Consider the following 21,402-nt stretch of genomic DNA (forward strand, 5'->3'; position numbering starts at 1 on the left):
CATAGCAGTGTCAGTCCTTGCTCTGACTTAGGTGGCTGTTCTTTCAGGAGCCATTTCATTAAAAAATTAAATATCTTCTTGCTTTGCTCCACCAGTACCCTAAAGAGGCAATGGTTTCCCTCTTGTAAATATCTCTTTTGTCCCAGGTACATTGGGGAAAGCAATTTCAAGCCAAAATGTTGTTACAAGAGCAAATGAGCAGCAGCTGCCCATAAATACCTCTTAACCTGCAAACCTGAAGGTTTCTAAGCATCAGAAGCACTGAGAACTGGGGGATGAGCTGTGATGAAATGTTCACCTGCCTGTGGCCAATGCAGGATGAGTGGAGGAGACCATTGGAGCTCTTAAAAATCCTCCATCCAGGAGACCCATAGCTCTATCTTGATGTCCTCTGCTTCAAGACAGCTAAAAAATTGGCATTTAGTCTGTCCCAGGACTGGCTTCCTGCTTCCTTTGTAATAAAAAACCCTCCACAGGGCACTTCAACCCATCGTAAGGATCTGGTTTAGCATCTGGTTGACTTTGCCCCATTTCTTCTCCATTCATAGGCAATCAGTCCCCTTGAAGCCATCTGGAGGTGACAAAATTTTGAAGAAGTGGGTAGGGTTTGAGGTTTCTGCACCTTTTTTCCTCCTGGTTTGGATGGGTTTGTAGTGCTGGGCAAGCAAGGGTCTGTAGGTCATGTCCCAATCTCTGAGGTTTCTAGGATGGAGTTGAAGTAATGATGCTGGACCAGAAGAAACAAGAGTGCCAGGGATTAAGTGAATCCAATAAAGGGCTTTTCCATGAGAAACAGAATTATTTTCAACAAAATAATATTGACAAACCAAATTTGGTGTCAGCACAAACCTCAGTTCCCTGATTTCTGAAGCCACTGCAGCTTTCAAACCTACTGAACAAAGCCCAGGAAAAAACCCATCACTTGGCATTTTCAAGAATGTGGGAGGATTTTCATGAGGCATTTTCAGGAAATCTTTGCCTGACTCCTCCAGCAAGTGGTGCAAAACTTCTTTGTAGCACTGAGGCCCAAATGCTACAGGGTGCTGCTTGACTTGGTGGACCTGTAGTTTCCTAGGATAGGATGTCAGGGATGGAAGGGGGCTCTGGAGATCCCCCCTGCCCCAGCAGGATCCCCCAGGGCAGCCCACACAGGAACACATCCAGGGGGGTTTGGAAAGGCTCCAGAGAAGGAGACTCCACAACCTCTCTGGGCAGCCTGGGCCAGGGCTCCCTCAGCCTCACCCTCAACAAGTTTCTCCTGCTCATGCTGAGCTGGAACTTCCTCTCTTCTCCCTTCAACCCATTCTTCCTTGGCCTCTCCCTGGCCACCCCCAAAAAGAGATTGGCCCCTTCCTCTTGCCCCCCACCCCTCAGCTCTTGATGGACATTCAGCAGATCCCCTCTCAGCCTTCTCTTCTCCAGCCTCAACAGCCCCAAGACTTGGGACAAGGGCCTGGAGGGATGGGACCCTCCGAGGGGGAAGGGTTTCCAGCTGGGAGAGGGGAGATGGAGAGGAGATCTTGGGCAGGGAGGGAGGGAGGGAGGGAGGGAGGGAGAAATTGTTTGGGGTGAGGGTGCTGAGCTTTAGAACCAGGTTGCCCAGGAAAAGAGTCTCTGCCCCATCCCTGGCAGTGTTCAAAGCCAGGTTGGATGGGGCTTGGAGCAATCTGGGAGGGAGGTGTCCCTGCCCATGGCAGGGGGGTTGGAATCAGCTGAGCTTTCAGTTCTCTTCCAACCCAAACCATTCCAGGATTCTCTTTCTTGGGAAGGGAGGGAGAAATTGTTTGGGGTGAGGGTGCTGAGCCCCTGGGTGCCCAGGTTGCCCCCAGAAGCTGTGGCTGCCCCATCCCTGGAGGTGTTGAAGGTTGGATGGGGCTTGGAGCCCCCTGGGCTGGGGGAGGTGTCCCTGCCCATGCAGAAGGAGTTGGATCTTGATGATCCTGAATGTCCCTTCCACCCCAAACCATTCCATGAGTCTATGACTGAACCTCCTTCCTTGGGGCTGCTGTTACTGCCCATCTTGCCATCCAGCTCCCACTCCTCTCCTCTACTAAAATATCTCCAGCCCTCAGCAGACAGAGTCTGCAATTCCCAATCGACTTGGGAGTGACAAATCCATTCCTCTTACTCCACTGACTTCTCTTTAGTTGATCTCTCCTTTTTAAGAGCCCTGCTGCCTTGAGTAGGGTCCTTGCCAGTGGGTTTCTCCACCCCAGGGCCTAGAACTGAACTGCCCCATCCCATCACCTGATGAGGCTCCTCTGGTTTTAATGCTGCCTGTGAAGCATCTTTGGGCTGATCACAGAATGTCAGGAGTTAGAAGGGAGCTCTGGAGGTTCCCCTGCCCCAGCAGGATCCCCCAGGGCAGCCCACACAGGAACACATCCAGGGGGGTTTGGAAAGGCTCCAGAGAAGGAGACTCCACAACCTCTCTGGGCAGCCTGGAGATGCCCCAGTGCAACCCCCCTGCCCCAGCAGGATCCCCCAGGGCAGCCCACACAGGAACACATCCAGGGGGGTTTGGAAAGGCTCCAGAGAAGGAGACTCCACAACTTTTCTGGGCTTCTCCCACTCAAGAAGTTTCTCCTCCTGTTGAACTTTCTGTGTTCACCTGTTGCCCCTTAGCAAGCAGATCCCATCCCATCCCATCTCCTCCACCCATCAGGACTTACCCAACATTCTCACTTTTATTAAAAATCAGGCAACTTGCAATCTCCCCAGTCCATGTCTCCAGTTCCAAGCCACTTGATCCTAAAGAATTCTGAGTGGGGTTTTGCCCTAGTAATTGTTCTTCCCAAAGGGTGGCTAAAATTATTATTATTTTTTGCTGACTGGAGCAATCCTGGCAGTATTTGCCATTGAACTGCTGACTCTCTTCTTCCAGGCTGCATTCATTTCTGTGTTTCCTCTCATTTATGCATGAGGCAAGGGGGAAAAAAAAAGCTTAATATTCTTTATAAACTGGCATATGGTATAGATAAGTCTTTTTTCTTTCTTTTTACTATATGCAGTAAAAATGCAAATGTGTGTGGCTTATTTGCAAATGCTGGCATTAATAACTGATACTTAAACAGCCTGGATTAACACTTTTACTGATCTATTAGAAAAGATTTTTTCCAATCATTTGCACACTCAAAATCAGTTTTAATACAACATGTAAAGGGGATTTAATTTTTTCCTATAAAATGGCATTTATCTGCTTGAACCATTAAATTTACTATTTAATATGCACTTTCCAGCTCACTTGGTTAGGATTTCATTGCTCTTTATCTGTGTAAATTTAATTAGCCTTGATATCATCAGTATATTATAGAACTAATTAAAGATTTAGATAAGTGCTGAGGGTGCTTGTTTAATACCCTATAAACTTCCATTTGGAGAGCAAGAAATTCCATCCTTCATTATATCAGCCAGTGTGGAGCTACAAGGACTCAGACAGTGGTGGGGTTTGGGTTTGGTTTTTTTTTAAAAAAAGAAGTATTTAATGGGGTTTAATGGATTTATCCTTCCTTTGAAAAGCTGTGTAATTACTGTGGCAGTGCCAGGGTGGTTGGGATTGTTTGGGGGGTGGTTTTTAAATCCTATGTGTGTGGGTTCCCCACTATGATGCAAACCACGAGTGACAAACCATGGGAGGAAGGGAGTTGGAAAGAAGAAGGAAATATTAATAAGGATCAGGGAGAGCTTAGGATGAAAAGGGGGTGAGAGGAGAGGTATTTTGGAGGAGTAGTTAAATTCTGCACATGGAAAAACTGAATCACCATGGTTGGAAAGAACCTTCAAGATCATCAAGCCCACCCATCAGTCCTATACCACTAAATCATCTCCCAAAGCCCCACATCCACCCTTTTTTTGAATACCCCCAGGGATTGTGACTCCACCACCTCCCTGGGCAACTTTTCCCAGTGTTTCACCACTCTTTGGGTGAAGAAATTCTTCCTAATTTCAAGTTGCTCCCTTGGTGCTCCTTGAACCCATTGCCTCTTGTCCCATCAGCAGTCACCAGGGATGAAGGGGCCAACCCCCACCTCACTCCAACCTCTTTTTAAGAGCATTAAGATCTCTCCTCCCCATCTTTTAGCTCCACAATTACCAGATATTTGATCATCTTTCTTTTACAAACCAAGTGCTCAGTGACACAGCAGCACCCAAGGGTTTATTTTGGGGTTTATTTTTTTGTTTTCCCAACCAAGCCACAAAACCAGAGCTCTTGGATCTGTAGAGAAGCCAACACTTAGGTGAGTTGATTTCTATTTAGTGTTTCACACACTGTGTGGTTTAAATTCTGAAAGGGATTGGATTTTGTCATTTGGTTGTCTTTAATTAGAAGACTGTAATTACAGGCTTTTGAATAAATATACTTTTTTTTTTTTTTTCCATCCCCTGATCAGAGTTCTGTGTGCTGCAGTCCCCAGAGCAGGTCTGATGTTTATCAAGGGGTGAGAGTTTCCCATCTCTGATTCTCTTTCCTACCTTGGCCAGGTGAATTCATTTTTATCTCACTTCTTCCAGCTATAGGAAAAAAAAAATCTAATATAATCAATATCATCACAGCCCTGATCAGTGACTAAGAGCTGTGATTTGCAGAGGGACCACAGCACCATTATGAATTCACTTTTATTTCTTCCTCTCATCCTGTGTTTTCTTATTTCACATCTTGGGTTTTCCCATATTTTAGCTTTTTAAGTGCATTCAACCTTCTTGATGCTCTCCTCTATAGCTCAGAGGTTTCAGTGCTTCCTGACCCAACTTGTGGGTGGTGATGGGGCATCTGCCTTTGGGTTTCTGAGAGGTTCTGGTGTCTGCAGAGAAGATGAAGCTCAGAGGGGCATGCAGGTGGTTTTTTGGCCTGATTTTAGGTTTCCTCTATATCCCATGGAGGCAAAGAGGTGCCCTGATGTGGACATCTAAGGCTGTGTGACCTCTCATCAAGCACTCCAGGTTCTTCTGAAGATAAAGAATGGCTGCTGCTCTTATTGTCCCCAGAGCTGCTTCAAGCTAATTAAACATCAAGAAAAAATTCATAGAAAAAATGTCTTTGGTGTGAAGGTGGGCAGATCCTGGTCTAGAGAAGATGTGGATGTTCTTCCCTGGAAGTGTTCAAGCCCCATCCCTGGCAGTGTCTCAGGTCAGGTTGGATGGGGCTTGGAGCCCCCTGGGCTGGTGGGAGGTGTCCCTGCCCATGCAGGGGGTTGGGACTGGATGAGCTTTGAGGTCCCTTCCAACCCAAACCATTCCAGGATTCTATGAAAATATGGTTTTGGGGTCTATCTCCAAGTGAGATATAAAAGCCCCAAGTGCTGTTCCAGGGAGTGTTTCAGAGCTGCACAACCCAGGGGCATTTGGATCTCCTTGCATCCAGTGTCCATCAGGATGCCCAAAGATGGGAGAACTTCAGTCCTTCCATCAGCTGATTTAACTGAGCCACTTGGGGGGTTCTGACCCTGCAGAAGGGGACAGGGCTGAAAGGACCCAGATGACAGAAAAGTGACCCAAGCACAGCCCTGACACAGATTATCCTGGGGATAAATTTCCCAGGATTGCTGTGGCTGCCCCATCCCTGGCAGTGTCTCAGGTCAGGTTGGATGGGGCTTGGAGCCCCCTGGGCTGGTGGGAGGTGTCCCTACCCATGCAGGGGTTGGGACTGGATGATTTTTAAATTATTTCCAACCCAAACCATTCTCTGGTTCTATGATTTCCTGCAAAATAGTGTCCTGAGGGTAGGGATACTCTCTAATGATATTCCAGAGTGGATATGAGATGTAGCAGATACCTTCCATCACTACTTTTTTTTTTCTAGCAGAAGCTTCCAAGCTGGAAGCAGAACCAGGATCTTGCTTTAAAATGCTGATCACTGACACCTGGATGCAAACATCATGGAGGCTTTAGGAGGTGCAGAAATTAGAATTATTGGTGGTTTCTCTAGAATCATCTAATGGTTTGGGTTGGAAAGGACCTTAAAGATCATCTAGTCCCAGTCCCTCTGCAATGGGCAGGGACACCTTCCAGCAAACCAGGTTTTGTTGTTTTTTTTGCTATTTCAAGTTTTCAGAACTTGCTGTGCTAGAACTCATCTCCTGCCCCATCTCCAGTGCCCTGTAACCATCACCTCCATCCTCATCTCTTCCCCTTTCCCAAATGTCCCACAGACAGGAATTAGCTCAGGAAGATCTGCCACCATCTGAAGGACATCTTTGCTCTCAGAGCAGATAGGGAAGGATAAATATCACTGCTGGAAATGATTCCCAGGAGAATGGAAAGAGATCCCACGGGCAAACCAAAACTGAAGAAGCCAATTAACACACACACCAGTTTAGTTTATGTTTTAAATCTCAGTTTTAAACCAAAAGATCAAGTTGCCAGCAATGAAGCCATTTTGCATGGATGGATTTGAGAATATGCATGTTAAAAAAGATGGTCTCTTGAACTCTATTCTTGGAGAAAGAGTAAAAAAAAATAAAGAGGTTTTCTCCTTTAGAAAAAAAATCTCTGGAAAGGCAATCAAGATGAGACAAGCTCCTCAGAGGGCTATTAATACCATTCTCCATTTAAATGCTAATGTTAACCTATAACCCAAGGCCTGCACACACAAAAGTTTTTCAAAAGATGGGCAAGTGAATTCAAAATTAAATTCTGATTTCCCTGAAAATGACTTGATCTCTTCTTAAGGGAAGGGCCTTCAGAGGAAAAAAATGTAATGTTTCAGAATAAAGGATCTCACTTTAATTATTCCTTCATTATCTACCTGGGTGCCTACTCTGTAGCAATGCAGACAGAAACAGATTCACAAGGCAAAGGCTCAGATCTGGGTGCTGACTTACCCAAAGGGAACAAAAAAATCCTCTACTTTATCTCCCTCCTTTTTGGGGGGTTAGGGAGTCACATTTTACAGTACCCAAAAATCTCTTTGGTACTCTAATAAGAAAGTAAAAAAAAAGGTTAAGTGTGAAGCACTTATAGACTAAAGCTAGAGAAAACCCAGAAGAGAGAACAATGAGCATTTAAGTGAAGAGGAGAAAAGCCCAAAATTATAAAGTCACTCAGTTTTGATACAAACTCATCTTGGTGGAACTATTACATTTAAATATGTGTGGAGGAGATGAGTGAGTTCAAGAAAGGAAGGAAAAAATGAAGTAACTTCACTTCATGAAATGCAGAAAAAATGGATTTGCAGCACTAGCTTGACCAAGAAGAAAATGCCATGGAATCATTGCTGGCAACTTGATGTTTTGGTTTAAAACTGAGATTTAAAAAATAAACCCAACTGGTGTGTGTGTTAATTGGCTTCTTCAGTTTTGGTTTGCCCATGGGATCTCTTTTCTTCCTCCTGGGAATCATTTCCAGCAGTGATATTTATCCTTCCCTATCTGCTCTGAGAGCAAAGATGTCCTTCAGATGGTGGCAGATCTTCCTGAGCTAATTCCAGGTTGCTAAAGTCAGAATGAGTACAGTTTTATTTTGGCTTTGGATTGGGCATTATTTGCTCTGAATTATGTGCCCTAGAAACACATCTAAAGAATTCAAGGATTAGTTAGAAACTTTGAAGCTAATCCCATTGCTGAGAGCCAGAGGAAGAGGTCACAGATGTCTGGGTTGGTTGATTTATGGGAATGTGAGATAATCACATGAAGGAGTGGTTTATTTTTTTAAAAAAAAGAACCATAGAATCCTAGAAACATTAAGGTTGGAAAGGACCTCTTAAGTTCATTAAATCCAACCATCAACTCAACACTGTGAGCCAACTAAACCATGTCCTCAAGTGCTACATCCAGACATTTTTTGGGACACATACATCCAGGGGTGGTGACTCCACAACCTCCCTGGACTTCGTTGTCCTGAAGCCATCAAAACAAGTTCATCCTCCTGCAGGAGCAGGATAGTAAGGACTTTGGCCAACTTAGAGTGGTCCTTTGCTCCTCAGCCCCCAAAATACAGCCACCAACACTGAAGCTGAACATCCATGGAGGTTTTGGCCAGGTATTTACCATCCTAAAGAGCTAAAGACCCTTTAGTCTTGTTTCCTTTCTTTTATAAACCAGCAATTGTTGAGGCTTCCATAGCAGGGCAGGAGAGATGCTCTGTAAGGACCTTCATGTGTATAAAATCAGCTGAACTCAACAAACCCCATCTGTGCTTTTCAGCATGAGGTAAATAATTCAAAAGCATCACAAACAAAAAGATTTCCCTGCTGAGGTGAATCACCCAGGTCACTGGGTTCCCAGCAGTCCCATTCTTGACTTCATACTCAGGTGAGTGAAGACTGGGGAGATCAGCTTTGAGCTGTTCTTTGATCTCTTCTCATCTGAGCATCATCCTCTGCTCTGGGAGGATCTCAGTGCCCAGGCTGATGAGAATTAAGATGATGGGCAGAGGATCTGTGTTTTTGGGTAAATCAGCTTATGTGTGCTTAGCCTGGAATTGGCTCCTGAAAGCTAACTTTGCTTTCCAGTTAGCTCTGCTAATCTGCTGTTATTATTTATCAGCCTCTTTGCCAGATGATAGAATCAGCTTTTGATAAATATTAATTCTTCTCCCTGGTCTTCAAGCTCAACTTTAAAAAGACAAAAGCAGTTTGCCAGCTTTGCACTGAACAGAGATTTCCCCTCACCTGTTGTCCATTTATTTCTCTCAACCCTGGGTAACTTCCTTTTCTCAGCCTCCTCTTGCTAATCAAAAGAACATTTATAACAGCAGGGGCAGATGCAGTTCTGAAAGGAAAATGAAGAGCCTAAATAAAATAAAAAAATCACAGAACAAGAGGCTCATCCCAGTCCCTCTTTCATATTTCATTATTTGATAGCATCAGAAGACGAGTCCATCAGAGCTGCTTGGGCAAAGGCAAGCAGGAGTCTGTCTGATCAATATTTATTAATCCTTTCAAAAAAAAGGGAGGCAAAGTTGAGCAGACTTCATAATAGAGTGAATAATTACCCATGCAAATAGGGTTTGGCCAAAGGCAATGCCATGCCAAAGCAGCAGGTTTTTAATTGCACCCAATTAAAAATTCATACTTTTTTGCTCGCTCGTGCTGTCTCACTTGCTCTCTTTTTTTTTTTTATTTTGTAGGAAATTTTTAATTAAAAAAAAATTAATCTGATCCTGAAAAGAGTGACAGATGAGTCCTGTGTTTATTAGGTACAGAATTCTTCAGGAAATGAAGATTTGGGGCAGGCTGTAAAGGAATTGCAGCTATGAGGACACTGGGGAAAGATGAGCTGAACTTTTTCCCAGCATCAGTCTGGAGAAGGAGAAGCTTCAGGTCCTGCTCCTTCTTCTTTTAAGGTTTTTTTGTCACCTTGGGAAGGCCACAAGTCCTCTGCCTTAGACTTGCCATCTCTCTGAGATCTCTCCCCCTCCACATTACCCTCTCTGTTATTTTGTTGAAAACCCAGCCAGGAGTAAAAATCTCATTTCACATCTGCTCAGCATAAATTCCCAGAAGGTGATGAATGTTTCCTAAATCTTAAGTGTTTACTGTGGCAACTTTATTGGGTTTTTTTTCCTGTATCTGAGATATTGCCAATGCTCTCAAAGTTAACTTTATATGAGTTTTCTGACCGTGTTTTGAAGCATCTTGATAAATACCTAAATTTTATAAAACATGAAGGGTAACAGGAGCTCCCTGGAAAAGCTGGTCCTGGAAATCCAACTGGTCAGTAGCTGCCACTGAAATTTGGGATCTTCATTTCTTCAGGGTCCCAGATCCAACTAATTAATTGTGCCAAGTTCAAGCATAAAACATCACAGGGCTCATTAGAGCTAAAGTAAGGAGCTAAAATGAAAACTCAGGGATCCACTCCTTAAATTTGTCAGTAACTAAATATCCCCTTGACTGCTTTAGCAGGAGAACAATCCAGGTTATTCTGGCTGGGAGAGGATTTAGGATAATGCCATTGTCAGCAAGGAAGATAATTCTGAGCTGTTTCTGTGTCTTTGTCACCTGCCACTGCATTGCTGCCTGTGGGACTGCATGGGGTCTGATATTTTGGGGTTTTATGTGCTTTATCTGCCAGAAAAGCCAAGATTTAATGAAAAGCCATCAGCCTAGCAAGTGGATTGGACACACAGGACTTATCAGGATGTGCTCCTTGGTTTTCTGCACCAGGAGGTTCTCAGGGAGTTTTCCCTGCATGTTCTTGTGCAGTGTTGGAATTACCACAACTTAAAATCCTAAATCTGTTCCCATCCTCCAGAGATGAGGTTTGGTTTGGTCTCCCCCTCCCCAAACCCACTGCCAGTTGGGTTGGTGCCAAATTTCAAGCATGGGAGCAAATTCTCAGGTCACAGGGGTGAATCCCCAGATCACAGGAGTGAGTTCCCAGGTCACAGGGGTGAATTCCCAGGTCACAGGAGAGAATTCCAGGTCACAGGAGTGAGTTCCCAGGTCACAGGAGAGAATTCCCAGGTCACAGGAGAGAATTCCCAGGTCACAGGAGTGAGTCCCCAGGTCACAGGGGTGAATTCCCAGGTCACAGGAGAGAATTCCCAGGTCACAGGAGTGAGTCCCCAGGTCACAGGGGTGAATTCCCAGGTCACAGGAGTGAGTCCCCAGGTCACAGGAGTGAATTCCCAGGTCACAGGAGTGAGACCCCAGGTCACAGGAGAGAATTCCCAGGTCACAGGAGTGAGACTCCAGGTCACAGGAGTGAGTTCCCAGGTCACAGGAGAGAATTCCCAGGTCACAGGGGTGAATTCCCAGGTCACAGGGGAGAATTCCCAGGTCACAGGAGAGAATTCCCAGGTCACAGGGGTGAATTCCCAGGTCACAGGGGTGAATTCCCAGGTCACAGGAGAGAATTCCCAGGTCACAGGGGTGAGTCCCCAGGTCACAGGAGAGAATTCCCAGGTCACAGGGAAGAATTCCCAGATCACAGGGGAGAATTCCCAGGTCACAGGAGAGAATTCCCAGGTCACAGGGGTGAATTCCCAGGTCACAGGGGTGAATTCCCAGGTCACAGGAGAGAATTCCCAGGTCACAGGGGTGAGTCCCCAGGTCACAGGAGAGAATTCCCAGGTCACAGGGAAGAATTCCCAGATCACAGGAGAGAATTCCCAGGTCACAGGAGTGAGACCCCAGGTCACAGGGGTGAATTCCCAGGTCACAGGAGAGAATTCCCAGGTCACAGGAGCAGGTGATGTCTTGAAGGAGAAAGAGAAGAGAAAAACTGCAGGGCTCTGAACCCCACTTAGCAGAGGGGAGACCTGAGACCTTCCACAATGTGTGGCTTTGCAGGAGCTGGGGACAGTCACTGCTGCATGATTTGCAGTCTGGCAGCATCCTGGGTGCTCTGCAAAGGCCCAGCTAAGCCAGAGCTGAGAGCCTGCAAGGAAAAGAACAAGAGAAATTTAATCTTCAGCTTTGCCATGTTTGTCCTGACTGATATTTTAATGCATTCAAAGAAAGAGAGGGGGGGGAGGTGATAACTTTTCCTAGAGCCCCAGCTCTTGGGTTTTAAATAATTTATTCCCCCAGGAATTAAGCATTAGACTGCAGCCTGTTCTGCAGCAGTGTGGAGGAGTCATGCAGGGATCTCCTGTGCAGCTGCTCTGCCAGGTTTCTGCCTTGCTTTGCTCTTGAGCCAAAAAAGTGCTGGGCATTTGGCTGAGCCAAATCTCAGAGCCTCACAGGCAGGCAGGGATCTTGTCACCTCTTCCTTGAGCTTTTCAGATCCTTGTCTCTTTACAAGGGTTTATAGGGTCTTTATGAACCAGAGAATTATTTGGAAGGGACCTCTCAAGGTCACCCAGTCCAACCCCTGCAGTCAGCAGGGACACCCCCAACCAGATCAGGATGCTCAGAGCCTCCTCAAGCCTTGGATATCTCCAGGGATGAGGCCCCAACCACCTCCCTGGGCACCCTGGTTTTGTTCTCCTACCCTCAAGGTAAAGAATTTGTTCCTAACATCCACTCTAAATCTGCTCTTCTCTAATTTAAACCCATTTAGACTGCAGCCTGCCCTTGTCCTCCTGCAGCAGTGTGGAGGAATCATGCAGGGATCTCCTGTGCAGCTGCTCTGCCAGGGTTCTGCCTTGCTTTGCTCTTGAGCCAAATCAGGCAGTGTTCTTGTCACCTCTTCCTTGAGCTTTTCAGATCCTTGTCTCTTTACAAGGGTTTATAGTGTCTTTATGAAGCAGAGAATTATTTGGAAGGGACCTCTCAAGGTCACCCAGTCCAACCCCTGCAGTCAGCAGGGACACCCCCAACCAGATCAGGGTGCTCAGAGCCTCCTCAAGCCTTGGATATCTCCAGGGATGAGGCCTCAACCACCTCCCTGGGCAACCTGGTTTTGTTCCACCCCCCTCAAGGTAAAGAACTTGTTCCTGACATCCAGTCTAAATCTGCTCTTCTCTAATTTAAACCCATTTCCCCTCATCCTATCCCTCCAGGCCCTTGCACACAGTCCCTCTCCACCCTTCCTGTAGCCCCTTCAGACACCACAAGGTCACTCTTAGGTCTCCCTGGAGCCTTTTCCAGGCTGAACAACCCCAGCTCCCTCCTGGCTTTGTAGGAGAAGCTGTTCCAGCTCCCTGAGCATTTTCCTGGTCCTCCTCTGGACCTGCTCCATCAGCTCCATGTCCTTTCCTGAATTACCAGAGCTGGAAGGGACCTCCAGAGATCACCCAGTCCAACTCTCCCACCAAAGCAGCAGCACCCAGAGCACATTACCCAGGGCTGCATCCAGTCCCTTTCCACCCTTCCTGTAGCCCCTTCAGGCACCAGAAGGTCACTGGAATCAGCAACAACAAAAAACAACAAAAAAAAAGCAGTGAATGGATGGGAAGTACCCCTTTTTCTAGAGGAGTTGGTCAACTTTGTAGCTTCAGCCTGAGGAGCTGGGAGTGTTGAGACTCCAGGGGGACCTTAGAGCTGCCCCCCAATCCCTGAAGGGAACCTCCAGGAAGGCTGCAGAGGGACTTTTCAGAAGAGTGTCCAGTGCTAGGAGAAGGGGAAATGGTTTGAAAGTGCAGGAGAAGAGGTTCAGCCTGGAGCTTAGGAAGAAGTTCTTCAGGAGGAGGGTGCTGAGACTCTGGAACAGATTGCCCAGAGAAGTTGTGGCTGCCCCCTCCCTGGAGGTGTTCAAGGCCAGGTTGGATGAGGCTTGGAGCAACCTGGGCTGGATGAGAGGTGTCCCTGGGCATGGAGCTTGGAGGAGATGAGCTCTGAGCTCCCTTCCCACCTCAGCCTTCCAGGAACATCCTGCAATTCCAACCTTTCAACACATCAAGAATTCAAGACCTTTCTTTATCTTTCCAAACACTGCTGTGTTCCACAGAATTGTGACTAAACCTACACCACATGACTGCTGAGAGGACTCAATCAACCCTCAGGCTCTTTTATTTCAGAGTTTCAAATGACCTTTAAGCTACAGCTCATGGGGCAAGATGAGATTTAGGGAGATTGAGGTTGGACAGTAGGAAGAAATTATTTAATTTGAGGGTGCTGAGATTCTGGGATAAGTTGCCCATGGAAACTGTGGCTGCCCCATCCCTGGAGGTGTTCAAGGCCAGGTTGGATGAGGCTTGGAGCAACCTGGGCTGGATGAGAGGTGTCCCTGAGCATGGAGCTTGGAGGAGATGAGCTCTGAGCTCCCTTCCAACCTAAACCATTCTATAAAACAGTGACAGCTCAGCTGATGGTAACTCCTAAGAAAGGGGAACCCTCAGTTCTGCTTTTTTTCTGCTGATAATGTGAGATTTGCTTCCCTGGGATGTACATCCCCCCTTGGCATCTCCTGATGTTCACCAGGAATATATTTATGCTCACAGTACTGCTGAATAAAAGTAACATTTGATGGTATTCTACAGAAATAAAGATCTGGGCCACCAAGTTGACCAAAATGAGTAATTTTTGTTTGCTTGCTTTTCAGGCAGTATTATGAGATGCTCTACAACACAGCAGATGAGCTCTTAAACCTCGTGGTGGATCAAGGGGTGAAGTACACAGAGCTGGAATACATCTATGCCCTGAACTTACTGCACAGAAGCCAAACAGGGGTGGGAGACCAAACCACCCAGAACATGAGGTTGCAGAGGCTGAAGGAGATCATTTGTGAGCAGGCAGCTATCAAGCAGGCCACCAAGGACAAGAAAATCACCACTGTGTAATCTGCTCTGTCCCTTTTATTAAGGGACCAGCAGAGGCTGTCAAGTTGCAGGTCCCAAACCTCTGCATTTCTTGTAATCATCAAAGGCAAAAAGCTCACTTTTTTTTTTTTGGGTGGCATTGTGCTAGGGAAATGTCATTTGGGTTTTGGGGTTGTTTTTTGGGGGGGGGTTGATGTGTAATCACTTAATGCTTCTTTCAAGTGTTCTCCCAAGTATTCCCTGCAGGAAGAGGCATCCTGGGGGAGATTCCTGGGAGAGGTTTGGTTTTGCTGCTGCTGCTTTGTCATGGGATGCAAAGGGAAAGGGAAGATGGGGGGGTCAGAGCCTTCAGGGAAGTTCAGAGCATGCTGAATTAAACAGCACCATGACAGGGAAGCACAAACCTCTTGGCCACAGCTGGGATCTTGATGGTTTTGAAGCCATTCCAACTGGGTTGCTGCATGGAGCCTGTTTCAGCTCTGCCAGACCTCTTCCCCATGGCAGCTGTAGATCCATTAAGTTTTCTGCTGTTTCCACAGCAAAGAGATCTTGTTGTTTATTCCTTCCCATTGCCACAAGCCAAGTCTCATCATGGAAGGTAGCTTGGGACCATTTGTTTCCACTTCTGCCTTTTTTTTCATTATCCCAGAGCCATATGGCATCAGTTTCTGCAGCACTGGATGATGGGGGATGGAGGAGAAAAATTGCCAAGATGGGGCAGTAGCAAAACTTAACTCTCCTTTTTTTTCTTCTTTTTTTTCCCTGAAAATATCTTTTTGGAATCTCCCCAAAGGTATTTTGTAATCATATTTGATGTCCTGGGAGCACACACAAGCTTCTGGAGCTCAGCACTAATGATCAGCAAGGGCAGGAGGAAGGCAGATCCCAATTTTAGAATCTGAGGTGCACCCAAGCCCCCATTTCTGGTGACATCTCTAATTTCTGCCCACCTAAAGCCACCTGGTAAAAGGTTCTTTATTCATGGAGGCTGAGGAGTTCCTACCACCCCTCCAAGCCAAGAAGAACACCCTGCACTTGTATTTTTCAAGCAGATTGTCAACCCGGGTGGGTTCCACATGCTGAGATAGGTTCTCTCTGAGCTCTGTAACTGCTTGTGTGTCAGTCTTGAAACTGCAAAATTAAAGGATGCTTAAAGACCTCAAAGGCTCTGGTGATTTATCTGGGTTTTGTTTTGTTTTTTTTTTAAGAAATGTTATTTTTCTTGTGTTTAAAAAGATCCTCTTCCAGATTTTCCATATATTGTCCTCTAGGGTTACAGCAGTGTGGAAGTGGCCTTCTGAATTCAGGCCAAGATTGGAGAAGAAGGTTCCCAACATCCCTGTAAAAAGTTGAACCCAGTGGTTTGCTAGGAATCTTCTTCTGGTTTCTATTCTCATTTTATTTCTGAACCCATTTTTTTCCAGAGTGGTCCTTCCCTAAAAGAGTTTCCTCTTTTCCTTGGTGAATTTGCAGGAGGGAGGGTGGAAAACATCCTCCTGGTAACACAGATGATGATGTGGGGGTCTTTCTGGGGTCCCACAAGTATTCACCTGCTCAGACATCAAGATGTGCTGCAGTTTAGATGTTGAAAAGCCAGACTTGGAAGGAAGGCAGAGAAGTTGTTTGGTACATGTGTGTCAGGGTTTAACACTGCCCTGGCAATTAAAATGATTAATAGATTCTCCCTATTAATCCCCCTCCCTGATAAAGAAAGGAGAGAGAATAAGGGAGAGAGACTGATGGGTTGGGAACTAAACTACACAGCTTGAATGGAACAGGAATGAGAAATAGGAAAAATGACTAAATCTCTACAAATCTACAGGAAAATTGATCCCAGGTTCCTCCCCCCTTTCCCCCAAGAACTCTCCCATCCCCACTGAGGCTGCAGGGCAGCCCTGGGAAAGTCCAGGCTGGAATCCTGGGCTCAGGAGCAGTTGGGAGCTGGAGGCAGGAACACACAGATTCAGGCTGGGATGGATCAGGAGCAGAGGCAGAGGAAGGGATGGAATCCTCCCAGGATGCTGAAGCAAAGAGGGAGAGGGGAAGAAGGGGAAGCAGGAAGGGCTTTGAGCCTGGGGATCCCTCCAATTTCTCCTGAGGATGAGGTGGATGGGATGGAATCCTCTGTTTGGTCAATTCTGGTCATTTCTCTTGTCTGTTCCTCCCCACAGGAGGGTTTCAGGTGGGACCTCTTGACTCCTTTTCTCCTTTTGGAGGGCAAAATGTTCCTCAGAGCTGAGCAGTGTCCTTGGCTCTGCAGCCCATTCTCCAGCAGTAACTATAACCATGGAGTGGGCTCAGTCCCAGCAGCAGCCACTGCCTGAGAAACTTGCTGTGAATTTCAGCAAGTGCAGCTCCTGACAAGAGACTGAGCTGAAAGCAAAAGCACAAGACAGAAAATCCCCTTTCTCCTGGCCCAAACCAGGACAATGTGAGACTGATTTCACACCCTTCAGAAGTGATGTGTTACAAGCTCTGAAATCAGACTGGGCTGCTGTGGCCTAATTATCAGACTATTTTTGATTCCTTTTGCGTTTAATTGCTTAAGAGTTGGAAGATTTTGCCTCATCTTCACATGGCTGATTTACAGCTTTGCTGTTTCCACCCACCAGGTGCTGAAATCAAGAAAAATTCCTGCTTGGGAGTGTGTTTGCTTCTAAAGCAAAATCATTTCAAAGACTGTTCTTTGAACTGCACCTCACAATGTCCATCACATCCCCGTGAGATGTAAAGATAAAGCCCTCACATCAGGCCTGAGATGCCAGAAGGAATTTCCTGGGATTGTCCAGCAAGGAAAGTGATGGCATGTAGGAATCCAGACCCTGAGCCCTTTTTTTTTCAGCCACTCATTGACACAAGCTGCACAAACTTTCTCACTATGTGACAAGAAGATGCTGCCAGAAGGAATCCTCATCAGCCTTAAATCCATACAGGATTTTTTTTTTCCCCAGAAAGGTAGAATCTCAGAATTGTTTTGCTTGGAAAAGACCTTTAAGATCCTCAAGCCCAACCCAGCACTACCAAGTCCACCACTAAACCACATCCCTCAGCAGCACGTGTCTCCATCTCTTTTAAATACCTCTGGGGATGGTGATTCAAGCTTTCAAATGCACTGTGAGATATTCAAGGTGAGGTCTGACAAAGCTCTGAGCATCCTGAGCTAGTTGAGGTGTTCCCTGCTTGCTGCAGGCTGACCTTGAGAGGTCCCTTCCAACCCAAATTATTTTAGGATTTGCCATCAGGTGTTTCAGAAGTGTCACAGTGATTATTATGATTTTTAAGCATAAAAGTCTCTGGGTAGCTCATGTTTAGGGAATGTGTGCAAGTTTTATGTGTGCAAGTGTCAGTTTTAGCTCACCCCCACTCCCTGCTGCTCTTCAAGAGAGAGAATGAAGTGATCATCAGGCCCAGTTCTGCTTTGCTAAACCATCTCCCAGCAGCTTTCCTACTGCATCTGTGTCTCCAGAGAGTGCTGGTTCATGGCAGCAACCCACATCCTATAAAGCACCTGGAAAACATGAGCAGAGAGGGGGTTATTTTGGCATCAAACCTGCCTAGAAAGAGATAATTACCTTGATGTGTTGGTGTTTGCTGCAAATCCTCTCTCATTTAAGAGGGGATTGAGTGGGTGGGGGTGAGGTCTTTTGGGAACATCTTTTGTTCATTTAAGTTGGTTTTGTGTGTAGAGTCAAGCTGTTATCATAGAATCATAGAATCACAGAAATGGCTGGGTTGGAAGGGACCTCAGAGCTCATCAAGTCCAACCCTTGATCCACTCCCACTGCAGTTCCCAGCCCATGGCACTGAGTGCCACATCCAGGCTCTTTGGAAATATCTCCAGGGATGGAGAATCCACCCCTTCCCTGGGCAGCCCATTCCAATGCCTGATCACCCTCTCCAGAAAGAAATTCTTTCTAATGTCCAACCTAAACCTCCCCTGGCACAACTTGAGACCTCTTGTGCCCTCTTGTCTTGCTGAGAGTTGCCTGGGAAAAGAGCCCAACCCCCCCCTGGCTCCAACCTCCTTTCAGGGAGTTGGAGAGAGTGATGAGGTCTCCCCTGAGCCTCCTCTTCTCCAGCCTCAACACCCCCAGCTCCCTCAGCCTCTCCTCAGAGGATCTGTGCTGGATCCCTTCCCCAGCCCAGTTGCCTCCTTTGGACCTGCTCCAGCACCTCAATCTCCTTCCTGAGCTGAGGGGCCCAGAACTGGACACAGGACTCAAGCTGTGGCCTCCCCAGAGCTGAGCACAGGGGCAGAATCCCTTCCCTGGACCTGCTGGCCACGCTGTTCCTGAGCCAGCCCAGGATGCCATTGGCCTTCTTGGCCACCTGGGCACACTGCTGCCTCCTCTTCAGCTTCCTGGCAATCCAGACTCCCAGCTCCCTTTCTGCCACTCTGTGCCCAGCCTGGAGCTCCCCATGGGGTTGTTGTGGCCAAAGTGCAGGACCCGGCACTTGGAATGTTGAACCTCATCCCGTTGGGATCAGCCCAACTCTCCAGTCTGTCCAGGTCCCTCTGCAGAGCCCTCCTGCCTTCCAGCTGAATATGCACAAATATATATGAATATGCACAAATATACATATGAATGATTGATTGATTGATTGATTGATTTATAGATAGATAGATAGTCAGTCCCCCAGGGCTATCATGGTGTGGATTCCCCCAGCCTCATAATCAGAGCATCATTTGGGTTGGACCTCTCAAGGTCACCCAGTCCAACCCTGCAGTTATTAGGGACCCTCTCAATTAGATCAGGATGCTCAGAGCCTCCTCAAGCCTCACCTTGACCATCTCCAGGGAGGAGATATTCTCACCTTCCTGGGCAACCTGGTCCATTTTTCCATTTTCATGGTAAAGAACTTTAAAAATCTGCCATAGATGTGATGAGTGTGGCCATTCAGAGGCAGTGCCAGTTGGAAAGGTTGGGTGAGGAGTCATTCCACTGAGTATCTCTCTTTTTTGCCTTTTATTGGCTCTGGCTTTATTTTATTAGCATGAGTCATAATTGCCAATTTCTTTCTGAGTGTGGTAGAGAGCACTCAGGGAGAGGCCACTCAGACAGGGAGCAGGGGAAAGCTGCCAAGAGGAAATTGAGCAGTGCTGTAATGTTGATTCTATTGCTCTTAGACAAGTGGGGAGCTTTTTTTTGGGGGGGGGAAAAGGAAAGAAAATCATTTTACAGATCTGAGACACGGAGAAGTCACACAACTGGGCACTCACTGCCCAATTGGGCTGTGATTCCTATGGAGGAACCATCCTATGAGACACAAACCCTGCCCATCACTGCAGAGCTTGCTCCCAAATCTGACTGCTCTCTAATTTCAAGAATTTATTACCCAAGGATTCATCCTTCCACATTTTTAAGTACCCAGTGACCCACATCAATTTTATCACAGCAGTAACTTAAGCCTCAGGCAAGGCCAGCTGTCCTCTGCTCTGGAAGTGCAGAGTGGGGAATGTTCTGCCCTGGAGAGTTTGGACTCCAAGCAGGTCTGACAGATGAGAAACTCAAAAAGAAACTGAGATGCAGGAAAGTCAAATGTTGCCCTCCAGGCCATGGCCCCTGGTGTACTAGCCCTGCTCTCTAATTACTGGGTAAAAGCTGTAAAATCCAAGCTGGAGCTGCCTGTGCCCTGCAGTTCATGTTTTAGCTGTTTGCATCAAATAGGGAGCGTGCTCAGCAATGAGGCTTGTTATTTTATTTCCTGTTCCTTCCTTTGCTGATTAGATCTAACAATTGAGCCAGGGAAGAAAAAAAAAATAATAATAAAATAAAATTAGGTAGCTGCAGCCAGCATATAATCATTAAATTTTCTTTGGGATGACCTGGGTGAAATTCATCAGGAGCGATTTATTGGGAAGTTCATGGCATCAGTGTTCATTATTCACTCTGTTAGGCTTAGGCACAGTGGCAATCAGTTGAGAAAATTGGACTGGTAGGGGCTTGGACTTCAGTGTTTGTCATTTCCTCCACAGAAGTGCAGGATGAAATGGTTTTGGCACAGACAAATCCCTCCTTCCCCTGCTCCAGCTCAGTGTCCTCACCCGGAGGCTCTCGTGGCTCCGACAGCTCTGGAGAGGTGAAAGGAAATCTGGGGAAAAGAGAAACAGAAAGCAGCCTGAATCCCAATCCCTGGGCACTTCCCAAGGCCTGCAGGGGCTTCAGTGAATATCACAGTTATTTTTCATGTCACCCAGCTGAGGCAAAGTTGCTGCTCCTGGTGATGTCCTCACTCCGTCGCAGGCCAGACCTGAGAAGCAGAGGGACAAAAATCCAAGGGATCCATAAGAAAACGACTGTTGGAGAACTGGAGATGGTTGGATCACTCCAATTTCCTGGTTGGGAAGAGGAATCAGCCTGAAGATGAAATCCTCAAGGCAGGTGTCCCCTCAGCAGCTGTGCTGTTTGCTGTCCCCCTGTCCTGTTGCAGACACCTTGTGGTGACTGCTCCAGGACATTGAAGTGACTTTGAGGTTCTGAATTCAACCAATTCCATCAGCTCCAGAAATCAGGGAATCTGCAGGGCTTCTCCAGCAGGATTGGCTGCCAGAAACTTTGTTCTAAGGCAAAGGGAGAGTCTTCAAGGCATCTTGGCTCCCCCACGGTGCCCTTTTTGTCCCCTGGTTGGTGGCACATCCCACCAGCAGCAGAATGAGGTCAGAGGAGAGCAGAGGTTCTGGGATGTGAGGGGTTTGGGGTGTTGATGGGGAGCTGGATTGCAATAAGGGAGATCTCATCTACTGATGGGGACAGACATTAGGAGGAGGGTCCACTGCCACCTTGTCCTCAGGGGAAAAGTCCCCAGCAGGCTCAGGCTGTCAGTAAGGCAATAAGTTAATGAGAGAGAGATCCTCTGACCCTAAATATGCTCTGACCCCTCCTCCAGGACTTTTAAGACTTGCTTTCCTCATGCAGGGTGCTGGCAGCTGTCCCCAGATGGGGACTTCTCCAAATGTGTCCTTGAAGCCCAAAAACCAAGCAGGTCCTGGGCTGTACAAAAGAAGCAGAGACAGAAAGTCAAGGGAGGGGATTCTCCCCCTCTGCTCTGCTCTGCTGAGACCCCACCTGGAGCTCTGTGTCCAGTTGTGGAGTCCCCAAGAGCAGAAGGACACAGAGCTCCTGGAAGGTGTCCAGAGCAGAGCCACTCAAATGCTCAGAGGGCTGAGCACCTCCCTGGGAAGCCAGGCTGAGGGATTGGGGTTGTTCAGCCTGGAGAAGAGGAGGCTCCCAGGTGAGCTCAGAGCAACCTTCCAATATCTGAAGGGGCTCCAAGAAAGCTGGGGGAGGGCTTTGGACACGGGGGGGTAGGGAGAGG

At 46.9% G+C, this 21,402-nt stretch overlaps 1 protein-coding gene across 2 annotated transcripts in view; it reads left to right on the plus strand.

Annotated features, from left to right (window-relative positions):
• Positions 1–15,249, plus strand: part of EXOC4 (exocyst complex component 4) — a 441,701-nt gene extending 426,452 nt beyond the window's left edge. For both annotated transcript variants that reach the window (XM_071734223.1, XM_071734224.1), the window contains one exon: positions 13,869–15,249. In XM_071734223.1, the coding sequence (XP_071590324.1) occupies positions 13,869–14,106 (238 nt within the window). In that variant the 3' untranslated portion in view covers positions 14,107–15,249. The remainder of the gene's footprint in view (positions 1–13,868) is intronic.
• The last annotated feature ends 6,153 nt before the right edge of the window (positions 15,250–21,402 follow it).

This window comes from Heliangelus exortis, chromosome 1 (genome assembly GCF_036169615.1).
Source record: "Heliangelus exortis chromosome 1, bHelExo1.hap1, whole genome shotgun sequence".
Taxonomy (NCBI): domain Eukaryota; kingdom Metazoa; phylum Chordata; class Aves; order Apodiformes; family Trochilidae; genus Heliangelus; species Heliangelus exortis.